At 40.9% G+C, this 15,297-nt stretch overlaps 1 protein-coding gene across 4 annotated transcripts in view; it reads left to right on the forward strand.

Annotated features, from left to right (window-relative positions):
• The window catches only part of ints11 (integrator complex subunit 11), a 41,820-nt gene that overhangs the window by 20,011 nt on the left and 6,512 nt on the right, over window positions 1-15,297 (forward strand). For all 4 annotated transcript variants that reach the window (XM_059952019.1, XM_059952017.1, XM_059952015.1 and 1 more), the window contains exons 9-17: window positions 2,040-2,178; window positions 4,962-5,026; window positions 6,666-6,855; window positions 8,636-8,719; window positions 8,829-8,918; window positions 10,571-10,733; window positions 11,871-11,978; window positions 13,093-13,154; window positions 13,249-13,391. In XM_059952019.1, the coding sequence (XP_059808002.1) occupies window positions 2,040-2,178; window positions 4,962-5,026; window positions 6,666-6,855; window positions 8,636-8,719; window positions 8,829-8,918; window positions 10,571-10,733; window positions 11,871-11,978; window positions 13,093-13,154; window positions 13,249-13,391 (1,044 nt within the window). The remainder of the gene's footprint in view (window positions 1-2,039; window positions 2,179-4,961; window positions 5,027-6,665; window positions 6,856-8,635; window positions 8,720-8,828; window positions 8,919-10,570; window positions 10,734-11,870; window positions 11,979-13,092; window positions 13,155-13,248; window positions 13,392-15,297) is intronic.

Below are 15,297 nucleotides of genomic sequence, written 5' to 3' on the forward strand. Positions count from 1 at the left end.
ACAATGTAGACATTTGTTTGCGTCTTTGGTGACATATGAATCCTCCTCCCTATTGAAATATAGCCACTGTTGTGCCTTCTCTGTAACTGCATTGATGTGATGGGCCCTGGATAGATCCTCAGAGATACTGAAACCCAGGAACTTGAAGTTGCTCACTCTTTCCACTTCTGATCCCTGTATGAAGACTGTATCAACTATTATGATATTCTGTGTTTTTAAATTCTGCCATATTGAGACCTGTCATGTACTTGCTGCATCTGACCCTGTATAAAGACAACAGAATGAGTTTTGTTGAATATTGCATTTCTGTAACAATTGCTTTCTTCTCATGCCCAATGCTCTTCTTGATATGTTCCTGTCATTGTAAGCAGTGGCTTGCTGAAAATGCTGTAATGTTCAATGATTTATGTGCTGCTTTCATCCTGTTTGTTGTGGTTTATATCTGTCTTTCAGCATCATTAAGATTGATAGAACATTTTTGGTGTAAGTATAGTGCAACATGAACAGTGTAAATTCTGATTTCCTGTGGAGGTCAGACTAATTCAGTACTAATTTGTAAATATTAGGGGGACACCATGTAATACCACCAATGATCAAAGGGTGTCTCACCAGCACATTTATTAACAAGAATGACTACATTTCGTACACCATTCCAAAGCACATTTTAATAATCTTCTATTGGCAGTATATCCAAATCTGACAGCGTTTTTGATTACCAATGCTGCCACAGGACTCAGAATCAGAATCAGGTTTATTATCACCAGCAGGTGTCGCGAAATTTGTTAACTTAGCAGCAGCAATACATAATATAGAAAAAAAGTAAAATCAATTACAGTATATGTATATTAGAGATTAACAATCATGAAAAAAAGATATATATTGAAAAAGTGAGGTAGTGTTCACAAGTTCAATGTCCATTTTGGAATCGGATGGCAGAGGGGAAGAAGCTGTTCCTGAATCACTGAGTTTGTGCCTTCAGGCTTCTGTACCTCCTACTTGATGGTAACGATGAGAAAAGGGCATGCCCTGGGTGCTGGGAGTCCTTAATAATGGACGTTGCCTTTCTGAGACACCGCTCCCTGAAGATGTCCTGGGTACTTTGGAAGTTAGTACCCAAGATGGAGCTTCTTTTGGTCCTGTGCAATAGCCACCCCCCCCCCCCCCCATACCAGACAGTGATGCAGCCAGTTAGAATACTCTCCATGGTACATCTATAGAACACAGACCACTTAAGCGCGTTATTTTTCCCCTTGCTACACTGGTCTTTTTTATTGTTGCTTTTGGTTTGGATGTGTGATTCATTTGGTTGGAACACCATTGACCAATGAAATGGGTCTTTTCAAACCATGTTTCATAATTTGCAGATAGCTGAAAAAGAGGAATGGATAAAGAATGCCAAGTGTTGCAAGACCATTGTTCTGCAATGGAATAACATCTTGTGCCATTCTCATGAGCATCAGAACGGCCATCTATGGACATCATTGGGAATGGTGTCTAAGCCTAAGAAATGTGTATAATTTGTCAATATGTGGAATGTGATTATTGTTTTTTTCTGCCTTAGCCATGCTGTCAGCCCGAGAGTTGGTGCTGTTCCTTATCTTAATACTGAGTTACATTTCTAATGAAATAATGGAGGCTTTTCTGATAAATCCAAAGGCTTTAATTACCGCTCTGCCACCAAAATAAAAACAACACACATGCTATTCTAGAGAAAAAATCTGATACTTTAGAGCTACATGTTAGTCTAGATTAATTATAGTAAAAATTCAATTGTTTAAGAGCCTTTTGGGTTTGATTGGAAAGATGGAATTGTAGAGCTTCATTAATGAGCATGGAAGTGGAAATAATTGACTGATATTTTTCAAAGAGCTGACAAATTTGCAATGGGCAAATTTTCTCCTTCTGATTAGATGCTAGACTATGAACAAAACAATTGTGCAGAGTTGATGGGCTGTTTGAGATATTTCTATCTTCCAGCGCTCAGTTATTCTGTGGTTAATATTTGATTTCTCAAATCCTTGACTTTTTGTATGTCTTAGAGCTGCTTGGATTGACAAATGTCGCCCTGACTTATTAATCTCAGAATCTACATACGCAACGACCATCCGAGACTCAAAGCGGTGCCGAGAAAGAGATTTTCTGAAGAAAGTGCATGATGCGATCGAGAGGGGTGGAAAGGTACGGCTTAAATATTGTACTCTCTGTGGAAAAATATCTTCTCCGGTTATAACTGTTCCTTTACTAATTATTCATGCAGGCTTGGTGATGGTACAATAGATTAGGACAGTAAGCATCTGAGTTTTACTGTGCTCTCTGGGCTTTATTCTCATCACAGCCATAATCTGATCTGGTGCTTCTGAATGAAATGTATGGCATAACAATGTATGGTGGGGATGGTATCAACTCATCTCAATGTCAACACTTAGACATTCACTGCTTGAAGTATCGGGTAAGAAGGTGAGCATCTCGATGTTAAGAGGTGTCCATGGACTCAGGTTGGATATTAGGACAGATGGAGGAAGAGAAAAGAAGAAACAAAAATATTCTTGGTTTACAGCTGGCCTCCCATGGGATTGATAGCCAAGACATTGTGAAATGTTCTGATGAAATAGCGTTAGACTCGGAATAAGGGTATGCTGATGCAGTGCATTTCTTATCTGACTCCTTTACACTGCCTACCTCCATCTTTGAACTGGAATTGCATATGTGGATTCAGCATGCATTGATTAATGGTCTCTTGTCCATAGTGCTGCACACATTTATGCTACCTGTGTGCTATTCATAATGACAAATGAGCAGGAGTACATTTGGATTCTGCGCCCGCTCGATTCCTCGGCAAAGAACAAGTCCACGCCCGCACGCCGCAAGGTTTAAACATGTAATTTTAAGTAACAAGTAACATGTACGTCGTGAAAGTGCCAAGCAGTGATGATTTTCAGCAAGGGCCGTGAAACCGTAAATCAGGGCTCATCCTTTTTTCCCCTCCGTCATGTCCCAGCTTCTGACAATATTCCTGCCCTCATCTCCCTGTCACTCACCCCCCAGACCCCCCACCAACCTAGATCCACCTATCACCTGCTCGTTCTTGCTCCATCCCTTCCCTCCACGTTTTTACACTGGCCGCCTCACATCCAGATGAACCCGAAATGTTGACTATCCCATTTCACTCCATAGTTGGGAGCCAGATCCACTGAATTCCCCCAGTGCCTTTAGTATTATTATATTAGTTCTTTTGTTCATGAGCATCAGAAAAGTAGTGGAATTCTGTGTATGAAACCAGAATTCTAATGAAAAATAAGACACTAACCACCTATCCTTGACATTCCCCAACATCAGTATTCTCGGGGCAGAAAGGTGAGTCCATTAGCAAGAAATTCAGCTGCACCAGCTACATAAATCTCATGACTCCAAGAACTGATTTAGGTATTTTGCAGTCAGCGACTCTCCAAAGCTTTCCTCCATTGTCAATGCACAAGTCAGGCGGTTGATAAGGTATTCTTCAATTGCCTGGTTGAGAACAGCCCAAGAAACTTGAGCATTATCTAGGACAAAGCAGTCTATTAGGTTTGTGCTCAGTCCACCACCTTAAACATTCATTTTCTGTAGCACCAGCACACAGCAGTGGCAGTATCTTATCATATTAAAAATCCATTACCTAGGTTACATTGACTTTATCTCCCAAACTCAGTCTCTTCAATCTAGAACCGACAGCATGAGAGTGTTGTTCTTTTTAATGGGTTCCCAGAGCTCCTTGTGGTACTGGTCCCAGATTCCCAAAGCTGGGATGCCTGGAGTTCTGCACTGGTTTCCAGCAAAGGTAAATTTTGCCGTTGGCATTGATGTTCTTGGCTTCCCAAAAGTAGGTTGCAAGCGGCGTTGCTCCCATCACTTTGGTTTGTGCAGTGACCCAGTTTTAGTTGCCAAGTTGGTTCCATTTTCCTTTCCTTCCACCTTGTGCTTTAATTTTTCTACCAGCCTCTTTGGGGACTCCAGGTATCTCTGTCTGCTTGGAATATTGCACTCTATTCTAGAATTGTGAACTATTCTAGAGTGATCCAGCCGAACCCTGCCTCTTGATTGCGCTGGAGGTCATCTGCAGCCCCTGAACTGAGTTGGTAACATTGTCGGAGCATTTGATAACGCTACCATACCAAACTGTTGCTCTCTATTTTCCTTCTTTTTCTCCTTCTTAACTTGGTTCTCCTCATGTGGGGTGACTGTGGTGGTATAAGTTTTGACTTCACTGAAGCTCACTCCTCTTGAGTTTCCCCTTGTTTCACCGTCTAGATATAGCTGCACTTATGGTTTGGATGGGTTTTGCGGGGGGCAAGACATCTTGGATAACAATTTTTCCATGTTAATGTGGTTGGTTCAGGTCTTTCCTCTGTAAAAACTTTTATTTGTGTCCATATACATCACCTAGATAATAAATCAAAAATGAAATTATTTCACAGTTGATTGTTCAGAAGCTAAAGCCCAGTAAAATAATATTGATTTTGTCAGGTAAACATTTTTATGTTGTTGCTTTTCAGATGTACTTTTTTTGAGTGGTTTGGTAGGAGCAGTATATCCAGCTTCACTTCCTAGCCTGTGTTAAGTAAACCACAGTGACTGTGGTCAGCCTTGCTATCTTACTTCCAGAACGTGTGTTCAGTCTACTGGTGCAAAGTTTTAATCAAGGTATAGGCTCTATCAATATGTAACCCCTTTCCAAGAAAGATCAACAACAGGATTTTCCATCCTCACTGTTCCCCTCTCCCATTGGTTTCATACCTTGGGTTGTTTGCTGAAAGACTGTCAGCTTAAACCAGAGGGAACTGGGATCCAGTGGTCTGTCCCCGCTACTTCCCTCAAGTCTGCACCGAGTAGACAGGCAGTAACGACCTACGAGTAAAATGTGAATTGCAATAATGTTTCTGAGATGGTTTGTTTGGTATTTTGATGAGCTTTCATGTTCATAGGTGCTGATTCCAGTCTTTGCCCTTGGACGAGCCCAGGAACTTTGCATCCTGCTGGAGACCTTCTGGTAAGTTTCACTTTTTCTAAAATAATTAGCACAGTTTATATAAAAAACAAATTGGAAAATTCAGGACAGCTTCTGATCTCCAAGTTTACAAAAAATCTGAAGTCCACTTGCCAGTCAATTGTATTTGCTCCAGATTCCTATTTCAGTCCCTGTTCATTACAATCTGTGCTGATTGCTTTTTAAAACAAATTAAGAAGCTTTTCAGTTTTACCTTGAGGAATCAAACAGGAGTAGGTCTTTTAGGACTGTAATGTGGAATTTCTTTATTCGAAGGGTGGTGAATCTTCACAAGAACAGTGGAAGCTCAGTCAGTGATTGCATTCAGATGTGACAGGTTTTGGAATATTAGATGTGTCTGATAATAAGTCAGGAAGATGGTAGATGATCAGGTGTGAGCGTAGTGGCAATTACAGCTTGGGGCATTCTGGAGTTTGGAGTTCAATTCCAGCACTGTTCTGTAAGGAGTCTCTGTATGTCCTTCCTGTGGAATGTGTGGGTTTCCTCCGGGTGCTCTGGTTTCCTCCCACAGTCCAAAGAATTCACTGGGTTGGTTAATTGGTCATTGTAAATTGTCCTGTAGCTAGCTTGGGGTTGCTGGGGCATTGTGGATTGAAGGGCTGGAAGAGCCTACTCCATGCATTATCACCAAGTAAATAAATATTCTTTGTAGTTCAGGAAAATGAGGGGTAATCTTATTGAAAGATAAAGTCTTTAGGAAGCATGTCAGGATAATTGTGGAGATGTTGCCACTAGTGGGAGAATCTTGATCAAGGGGACATTGTTACAAGATGGGGGTGTCACTTAAAGCTGAAGTGCATAGTGTCGTCACTCTCTGGAATTCACTGCCTCGGAGGGTTGAGGAGAGTAGATCATGGGGATATTTAACGATGAAGTAGATACATTTTTGAAAGATCAGGGTATCGAGGGCCAGAGGGAAATGCCACAAAAGAGGAACTGAGGCTAAGGGGCAAAAGCCAGAATAAGAAGGTGGAAGGATGGGTTGGCAGGTGAAGATGAGACAAGCAGGTGAGGGTGGGTGAGGGGGGATGATGGGAGGTGATAGATGGAAGAGGTAAAGGGCTGAAGAAGAAGGAATCTAATAGACAATGGAAGGAGGGAAGGAACCAGAGGGAGACGGAGACCTGATTATGAGGGCAGGGGAGGGAAAAGGAAGGGTGAGCGGGTAACCAGAATGGGGTGGGAATAAGAGAGAAGGGTAACGGAGAAAGCAGGGTGCTTGTTGTTCTTCCAGCCTGGGTTTGGTCTCTTTGTGGCATTAGGGGAGGCCATGGACAGGTACATTGGTATGGGAATTAGACGTGACATTGAAAGAGGTGGCCGCAGGGAGATCCTGGTTGTTGTGGCGGACAGAGCAAAAGTGCTTGACGAAGCACTCCCCAACTTGCATCGAATCTCACCGAATTAGAGGAGGCTGCACTGGGAGTTACTGAAGTGCTTTTGAGAGGTAGTCTCATTGCACAGGACATTAGAAGAATTTGTCTGTTCATCTTTGAACAACTTTGAGAATCCTGCTAAGAGAGCAGCTAGTGCGAAGTAACGGTGAAATTTGGTGCCTCTGTTAGTGAAGAAGTCCCTTAAAATGACAATATTGACAAGTTACTATTGTTTCTGCACACAGGGAGAGAATGAACTTGAAGGCACCAATCTATTTCTCGACTGGACTGACTGAAAAAGCCAACCATTATTATAAATTATTCATTACGTGGACCAATCAAAAAATTAGGAAGACCTTTGTGCAGAGAAATATGTTTGAGTTCAAACACATCAAGGCATTTGATAGGGCATATGCTGACAACCCTGGACCAATGGTATGTCGCTGTCAAGAAACAAGAGTTGAAAAAATATTGTCTCTATTTTCTGTATTTTTCCACAAGAGCTAATTTTATTAGGTACAGGTGCCCCCCCCCCCCCTTTACAAAGGTAGAGCGTTCCTATGAAAGCCGAAATGGCGTAAAGTGAAGAACCATTAATTTATATGGGAAAATTTTTGTAAAAGCAAAAATCCTCTTTGTAATGCGAAAACAAGTTACTAATGTAGGTCTTTTGTAAAAGCAAAGTGGTGTAAAGAGAACATTCGTAAAGCAGGGGACACCTGTATGGCAAATTTTTGAAGAGTTATTTGTGAATTCTGTAAGTGCAAATTTCTGTTATTTGAACAGTGGCGGCATGGGATTTCTTTTACTGCAAAATTCTGCGATTTATTAGTTGGATCAAAATTAATTTAGAAAAACTATATGTAGCCAACCACCTACAAGAGAAAATCTGTAGGTGCTAGAAATTCAAGCAACACACACAAAATGCTGGAGGAGCTCAGCAGGCCAGGCAGCATCAATGGAAAAAAGTACGGTTGAAGTTTTGGGCCGAGACCCTTCATCAGGACTGGCGAGAGAAAGACGGGGAGTCAGAGTAAGAAGGTCGGAAGAAATACAAGGTGATTGGTGAAAGAGCTACAGGGCTGGAGAAGGGAGAATTTGATAGGAAAGGACAGAAGGCCATGGAAGAAAGTAAAGGGGGAGGGAGCACCATGGGGAGGTATCCAACCACCTTTTTATTTTTCTTCATATAAGTAAAGTCCGTGACTTCATAATTGTAGTTTGTTGAGTATTGACAGTGGACTAGAATGAGCACTTTGTGTGTGAATGCAGGCAGATTGTTCAGCCATAAAAAGGGATAGCTATCATATCTGTCCAGTACATGCCCAGAAACCACATATTGTTTCCTAGCAGGGATCACTGAGAAGTATTCATCTGTGGGAACACTGTTCATAGTTGTTTTCTTGTTTATCTGCCTGATGACACTGAAACTAACTGGCGACCCGGTTTTCACCATAATGAGATTAGCTAGTATGCAATGGGCCAGAAATAAATCACTTGTAGGCTATAAGCAAGAGTTTTCAGCATTTGCTTTTGAAAAGAAAACTAGCAGTTTCCGTATGTACAAATTTTTTGAGTCCATTTCTTCCTTGATTAGAATTATTCAGATTCAGATTTATTAAAATGTGTCTTTTGTATTAACAATCAAGGATTACTGGACAGCCTGCAAGTGTTGCCACGTTCTGGCAGTACCTCCAGCAGGTCAGGCAGCATCAATGGAAAACAATAAACAGGCCAAACCCCTTCTTCAGGACTGAGAAGGAAGAGGGAAGATGCCAGAATAAAAAGGTGGGGGTGGGGGGAGAGGAGAAAGAAGCCATCTGGAAGGTGATAGGTGAAGCCAGATGGGTGGGAAAGGTCAAGGGCAGGAGAAGAAAAAATCTGATTGGAGAGCAGAGTGGACCAGAGGGGAAAGGAAACAGTTTGCCCACAATGCTTGGCAGAACAACATAGAACACAACAAGCAACAAAATTACAACAACAGAACCAGCTCCTTCCTCCCACACACACAGTAATTTCTTGAATTAGCCTTTGAATATTTATTTTGAATTATTTTCTTGTTCTTTGGCAGCCTCTAACATTTCGAATTTTCAAGTAGTTAACCACTTTTATAATTTTGCTCTTGCATTGGGATTTCAATTTGTAAAGAAAACGTTAGAAGTTTTGTACATAATACATGCTAGAGTAGTTCTAATAAGGATTGTTTCTTTTTCAGGTTGTGTTTGCCACACCAGGCATGCTTCACGCTGGGCAGTCCCTGCAGATTTTCAGGAAGTGGGCAGGCAATGACAAAAACATGGTTAGAAATCAGATCTACTTACACCAAGGATTCAGTACATATCCTTTCCTTTCAATAAATTCTTCATAATATTTTGTCTGGATTATTAACTGTGTCCTTGTTGTCTCAGGTTATCATGCCAGGATATTGTGTGCAAGGAACAGTGGGACATAAAATTCTTAGTGGACAACGGAAACTTGAAATGGAGGGGAGACAAACTGTAAGCACTGTTTTGCATTCATTAAAGAACTGAGGTTTTTGGCCTTTAGGAAAGACTTATCCATCCAACTGATCCCACGGCAAAAATCTTCATCAAATTGATTCATCTAGTGACAGTTGAGAATTAGATCTCTCAAATGAAACTGAGATGAATGACTAGTTCATTTAGTTGTGTTTTGGCAGTATTAGTTAAGGAAGAAATTTATTGGAACATTTGATAAACTTCCTGAACTACTTCAGGAAATCTAATTGGATTGTTAACATCCTCCAGATGTGGAAGGAGTTGTGTGTAAATGTCTTGTTTGCTGGATGACAGTGCAGTCCCTCTGCCATTTCACCACAGAATCCTTCATTATTCTGATATTTCAGTCAATTAGCTCTGGTGATGATTCCACTTTAGAGATTTAGGGATTTCCGAGATGCTTCACTCAACCCTTTTAACCCCTCCTCCCACTGTACAATGATCCAAGCTTCATTGTCACTTTTCATAGCTTCAACATCTAAACTCCGAACTTGACAGTCTGCGTGGTATCTACTCTGATTCAATGGTTGTAGCACCCTAACCAGAATTGTGTACTCTATATGCGATGGGTTAGACTCAGTGCTCATATTACGTTATTAGCTTGTAGCTTTCTGCTGTTCTTGCTGTGCATTTTGAGATATGGAGTTTGGTTTCCATATTACCATCACATATGCTATTCTGATAAATTTAATGCACTAAACACTCATATCACAAGATTCCTTTTTTTTTGGCAATATGCCTTGTAATTTTGTAATTCATAGTCGACTGTCCTACTCTATATTGTCCACATTTGGCACTTGTTTGCCTAAATCTTATATTTCCCTGTTTTCCAAAAATTGATTTATCCTCTGTTATTTGTAGCTTTGATTCCCAACGACCGATTTTATGTCATTAACAAATTTAAGCAGCACTGTTTGTCTCAGCACTCTGTGAATTGATTATATCTGTTACTTAAAAGTCTCCACACTGATTCCTCAGGCACTCACTAATCACTTCCTACTCACTCTCTGCAGTTGTGTGTTTGTTTCCTCAGACACAACCAGCTTCTTACTGCAGAAGCTCTTTAGAGCTCTGGCTGTTTGACTCACTGAATGTTTGCTCTAAATATATTTCTAAAAGCTTTTCACAATAATGATGTCCTATATTCCCTGAAATTTTAATCTCATTATTTTTAAGGACAATCCTTATTTTATATTACCTAGGTACCCAATCAATCCATTTCGAGATTCATAGTTCACCAATAATTCATGCATGCTCTTCCTTTTAGTAGAGGAGGTTGTAATTTTAGTTGGCTTATTATTTATTAATACTAATTGCGTATAATTTAATGCAAATACTTTTTTGCTCTGAAATTAGCTGAGAAAGCTTTTTTCCCCACAAACTGTTATAACTGAGGCTGAGCTATTCTACTTGTGAGCTATTATTAGAGATCCATACATTGAGAGGCATAAGGCGCTTACAAGATAAATTTAGTGCATTTTGGAAATAATAGATTGGTTTCATTATTTCTTTTGCATTATGTTTAAATTAGAAATTGAGAATTTGAGTTCTGCTTAAAAAATGTAATTTCATTTTAATTGAAGATATATTTTTTTTTAACACTGCTTATCCCTTGACTGTACATTTCCCAGCTAGAAGTGAAGATGCAGGTGGAGTACATGTCATTCAGTGCACATGCTGATGCTAAAGGCATCATGCAACTCATCCGTCAAGCGGAGCCACAAAATGTGCTGTTGGTCCATGGAGAAGCAAAGAAAATGGGATTTCTCAAACAGAAAATCGAGCAGGAATTTAGTAAGTCTCACTCAATCGCAAGCATTATTGCACCTGCCATGAATACGTACACTACCAGGGCCTTTACAAATTGAATTTAAGTCTTTCCTTTGAATCAAATTGTTAGGATTATATTAAGATATGAACAGGCCAAGGTGTACCCTGTATCTGACAATACTTACAACTTATTACAAAGACTGAGTTTACCATAATTTTTTTTCCCTGAAATAATCCTTCAATAAGGGCCTAAGTAGGTAAACGGGTCCTGTTTTTTGGACTGTCCACCATTCTTCTCACAACTAAGACCAAAAGATTCTGGAAACATTCAGTAAGACCAGCAACAACTGTAGAAAGAGGGATGGCTAATGTTTCAGGACCAAGGCCCCTGATCAGACTGACCAGATGGAATGGCCGCAATGGCGATCTTGAGCTTCTGGTTACATGCAGTTTCAGTCCCCTTCCCATTCCCACAATTACATGTATGTCCATGGTCTTCTTCACTGCCAGAGTAAGGCCAAGTGCAAAGTAGAAAGGTGCCAATGAACATTGATTTTTCCAACTTCAAGTAACCTGCAACCTTTGTTTTCAATTTCCTGCTCTATCCAGTTTCTGTCTAACTTCTCTCTAACTTTGCCTTTCCCCAACTCCCATAAACCAGCTTCTCTTCCCCCTGCCTTGTTCTATCTGCCTATTCTCCACACACTTAACTCACTGGGTCTCCTGTCCTCTCCCTACTGTTTGAACTGGTCATCCACTCATCACCTGCCTGCAAACCAGTCTGCAAACCTCTGTTGTTACCACCTAACAGCTTCCACCCTCCCCTACCCTCCATGCCCCTATTCCATCTGCTGATCATACCACACTTCCTCTTCTCTTTTCACCTATCTCCTGGCAGCTCTTTCCTCGCCCCTCCTCCTCACAGGTTATCTTCCCTCTACACTTGATCCAGAACGTACACCATCCTTCTGCCTCCACAGAAGCTGCTTTTCCCCCTGAGTTCCACCACCAGTTTGGTTTTTGACTCTAGGTGAAATGTCTTGCTCTTGTGCTGTGCTGAATTCAATTCAATTTTGGGCATTAATATATTTTTAAATAATTTATTTTGTTAACTCTTGGAATGTTTTTTTAAATATTGTACCAATGTTTGTTTGTGTCCAGGTATTAATTGTTACATGCCAGCCAATGGAGAAACAGCTACAATAGTTACCAATCCCAATATTCCAGTGGATATTTCTCTCTGCTTGCTCAAGAGGGATTCAGTTCTTGGTAATAAAAGTACTCTTTCTTTAGAATCTGAATTAAACTTGAAGTACCTACAGTTGTGTTTGTAAGTAAATGAATGTTTGATTTATGTCCTTAACTTTAAGTGGATTAACTGGCCAAGATGAATCCTGGTTTGATTGTTAGTCTATGGTGAGTTACCAGGACGAGTATGTGTACAGTTAGTGGCTACTTAATAGGTACAGGAGTGTAACTAATAAAGTAGCCACAGGAGTGGAACGTGGTGTGGTCTGTAGCCCATCCACTTTAAAGATTCGACATGTTGTGCATTCAGAGATGCCCTTCTGCACATACTGTTGTAACGTGTGGTTATTTGAGTTATAGTCTCCTTCCTACCATTTTGAATCAGATTGGTCATTCTCCTCTGACCTCCCTCATTAACAAGGCCTTTTCACCCACAGAGCTGTTGCTCACTGGATGTTTTTCTCTCTCGCACCATTGTCTTTAAACTCTAGAGACTATTGTTGTGAAAATCCCAGGAGATCAGCAGTTTCCAAGATATTCAAACCATTCTGTCTGGCACCAATAATCATTCCGCAGTCAGAGTCACGTAGATCACATTTCTTCCCCATTCTGATGTTTGGTCCGAACAACAGCTGAACCTCTTGACCGTGTCTGCATGCTTTTATGCATGGAGTTACTGCCACGTGTTTGGCTGATTAGATATTTGCATAAACGAGCTGGTGTATAGGTGTGCCTGATAAAATGGCCACTGAGTGCATAAGGATTTTATGAAATCTAAAGACAGGATGGTAGGTCTGAGTTCCAGTTTGCTGGGATCATGAGTGAAGGAATAATAGATATATATGGGCAGTGGGGTGTTCATATTTGCCCTGTCAAATCCCATTTAATGTTTCATTGAGATTTCCTCGTCTAACACCTTACACTCAAAGTCTTTGATAAGATACTCCACATAACATGCAAACCCCACTCAGACAGCACCAGAGGTTATGTCTGAACAAAAGCCACTGGTGCGCCAAGTTAGCAGCTGTACTAGCTGATGTCATGAAATAATTATTATTTTATTAGCTTTCTAAGTAATTCAATCTATAATGTTGTTTATTATGATAACTACATAACACTTCTCCCAATTCTTTAGGCCCATTGCCTGATCCAAAGAAACAGAAGCTAATGCACGGCACACTGATTATAAAGGATAACGTAAGTGACGCACTTCTTGTACTTTAACTGTAAAGTTAAGGATCATTTGAAGGGGGGGGAGAAAGTGTAATTTTTTTCCCTCTGTTTCATCCAGAGCCTTCGTCTGGTTACGCCGGAGCAGGCTGTGAAAGAATTGGGTCTCAGCGAGCATCACCTTCGCTACACCTGCAAAGTTCAGATGCAAGACCATCACTCCGAACAGGACACCTTAAACCGAATATACAACCATCTCAAAAAGTAAGTACAGAGTAATAACTGTGACAGCAAAGGAACTGCCTTGTTTGTGCTTTTTGCAACTTCAGCAGAATACAAAAAATAAAATGTCATTCAGAACAGTGTTTATTTATTCATACCAAAGAATCTGGCAACCCTAAGAAACTGTTCGGCAGCATCAATGGAGGGAAATAAACTGTCAACATCTGCCTGCTCTGGATCTCTTCATCTTTAACTGCCTACAAAATATCAGCTGTCTCGACTTTTCCTATTCAAACTCACCCTCGCATTAACCGTGTAATCCCCTCCATAGATACTGCCTGACTTGTTCAGTTCCTCCAGCATTTTGTGTGTGTTGGTCAGGATTTTCAGCATCTGCAGATGTCTTCTGTCTAAACTCTGTTGCAGAACCAACGACTCTTCTGTTGAGTTGACAGTTGCATTGTGGAACGTATGACGTATATTTTTACCGTGTGTGTTGGAATTACCCTGGTGAGATCAAGAACGGCTTCAGGCTGTGTGGTCTGGGTGTATCGCTGTTCCAGAGCTGGGCCATAGGGCGAGGCACTATTTGGTGCTGGACAAGTTGAAAGTTGGTCCAGAAAGACAGGAAAGTCTGAGTGCAGAGGCAGGGGTCAGCCTGATTTTGCTCACTGTCCTGCGAAGTTCATTCCTCTTGCTGGTGGCTGTTGTCTCTGTGAGTTTCCTGGTGTCTTTGGCCCACTAATATGATGAACTTGAGATCAAGGCTTGGGCCTACTACTCCAGCTTCCGTGGTGAGCGGATCTAAGGACTTAATCTGATTCAGAATTGCATCTGTGGTTTGCATTGTGTGTGTGTGTGCTGTTCTTTGCATCCTCTGTTTCTACGCAGTGGTTATGGTCTTGCTTTTTTTGAAATTAGATTCTTCGTGTTCCGTGCTTTGTGGCTACCTGTAAGCAAACACATCTCAAAGTGTATAGACATTCTTTGATAATAAATGTACCTTGACTGTTTGAATCCCTGGTATCCATTATAATATAGTCTGAGGCATCTTAATGATAGCTAAATTTAGTGTCTTCAACATGCATTTTAACATGTGCCTCTGCAGTTTTTTGACCATTTTATACTGAAGCAGTCAAAACTGAAGATTATGTACACTAATTAATCTCAGTTAGGTAATGAGCACAGTTTGCCTCCCATAACACTTGCAACACTCCCACACACCGGTTGTTGCATTAGTCAGTTCGAGTAACATCTCTCCCCCTCCCCCCTCTCTCCCCCCCCCCCATAAAATTATTCTATATAAACTATACAAGACGAGGCCAAAGCAGATTTTTGTTTAACAAGTTATTTGATTTCTATGTGTTTACTTTATGCTTTCATTTAAAGCCCCCATATTTAAGTTTACCTTTATCCTAATACCTATTGAAAAGTGTTCAAAAAATCAAAATGTGACAAGTGTGGTGACTACGACAAGTCAAACAGGAAGAAAACTATTGACCAGGCTACATGAGCATTGGCTGGCAAGCGGGGGGCATGACCCACTCTCGCTAGTATCGGCTCTTGAAGAGGAAGGGGGACACCACTTCAACTGGACAACAGCCAGAGTCTTGACTCCAAGAACGGGAAAAGAATGAGAATTTCTTGAAGTGTGGTTCTCTACAGGATCCATCAACAAACGCATTACTTAGATCTGGTATGTGAAACCTTACAGAGAAAAGAGAAACAACGACATCAACAAATCGCCAGTAATCTCAGGATCTGGACAGCAAAGCAGACTCTTTCAACGATCTCCCTCGAAGCTAGCCAATCAGAATCTTCTACTGCTAAACTGTTCACAGTGTTTTGAACCAACCAATCAGATCACGGCAATATCCATTTGGACCCTGGAAGAGTATATAAACCAGCATTCTGAGGAGACTACACCCTCAATTGCACACTGATGATG

Source organism: Hypanus sabinus, chromosome 27 (genome assembly GCF_030144855.1).
Source record: "Hypanus sabinus isolate sHypSab1 chromosome 27, sHypSab1.hap1, whole genome shotgun sequence".
Lineage (NCBI taxonomy): Eukaryota > Metazoa > Chordata > Chondrichthyes > Myliobatiformes > Dasyatidae > Hypanus > Hypanus sabinus.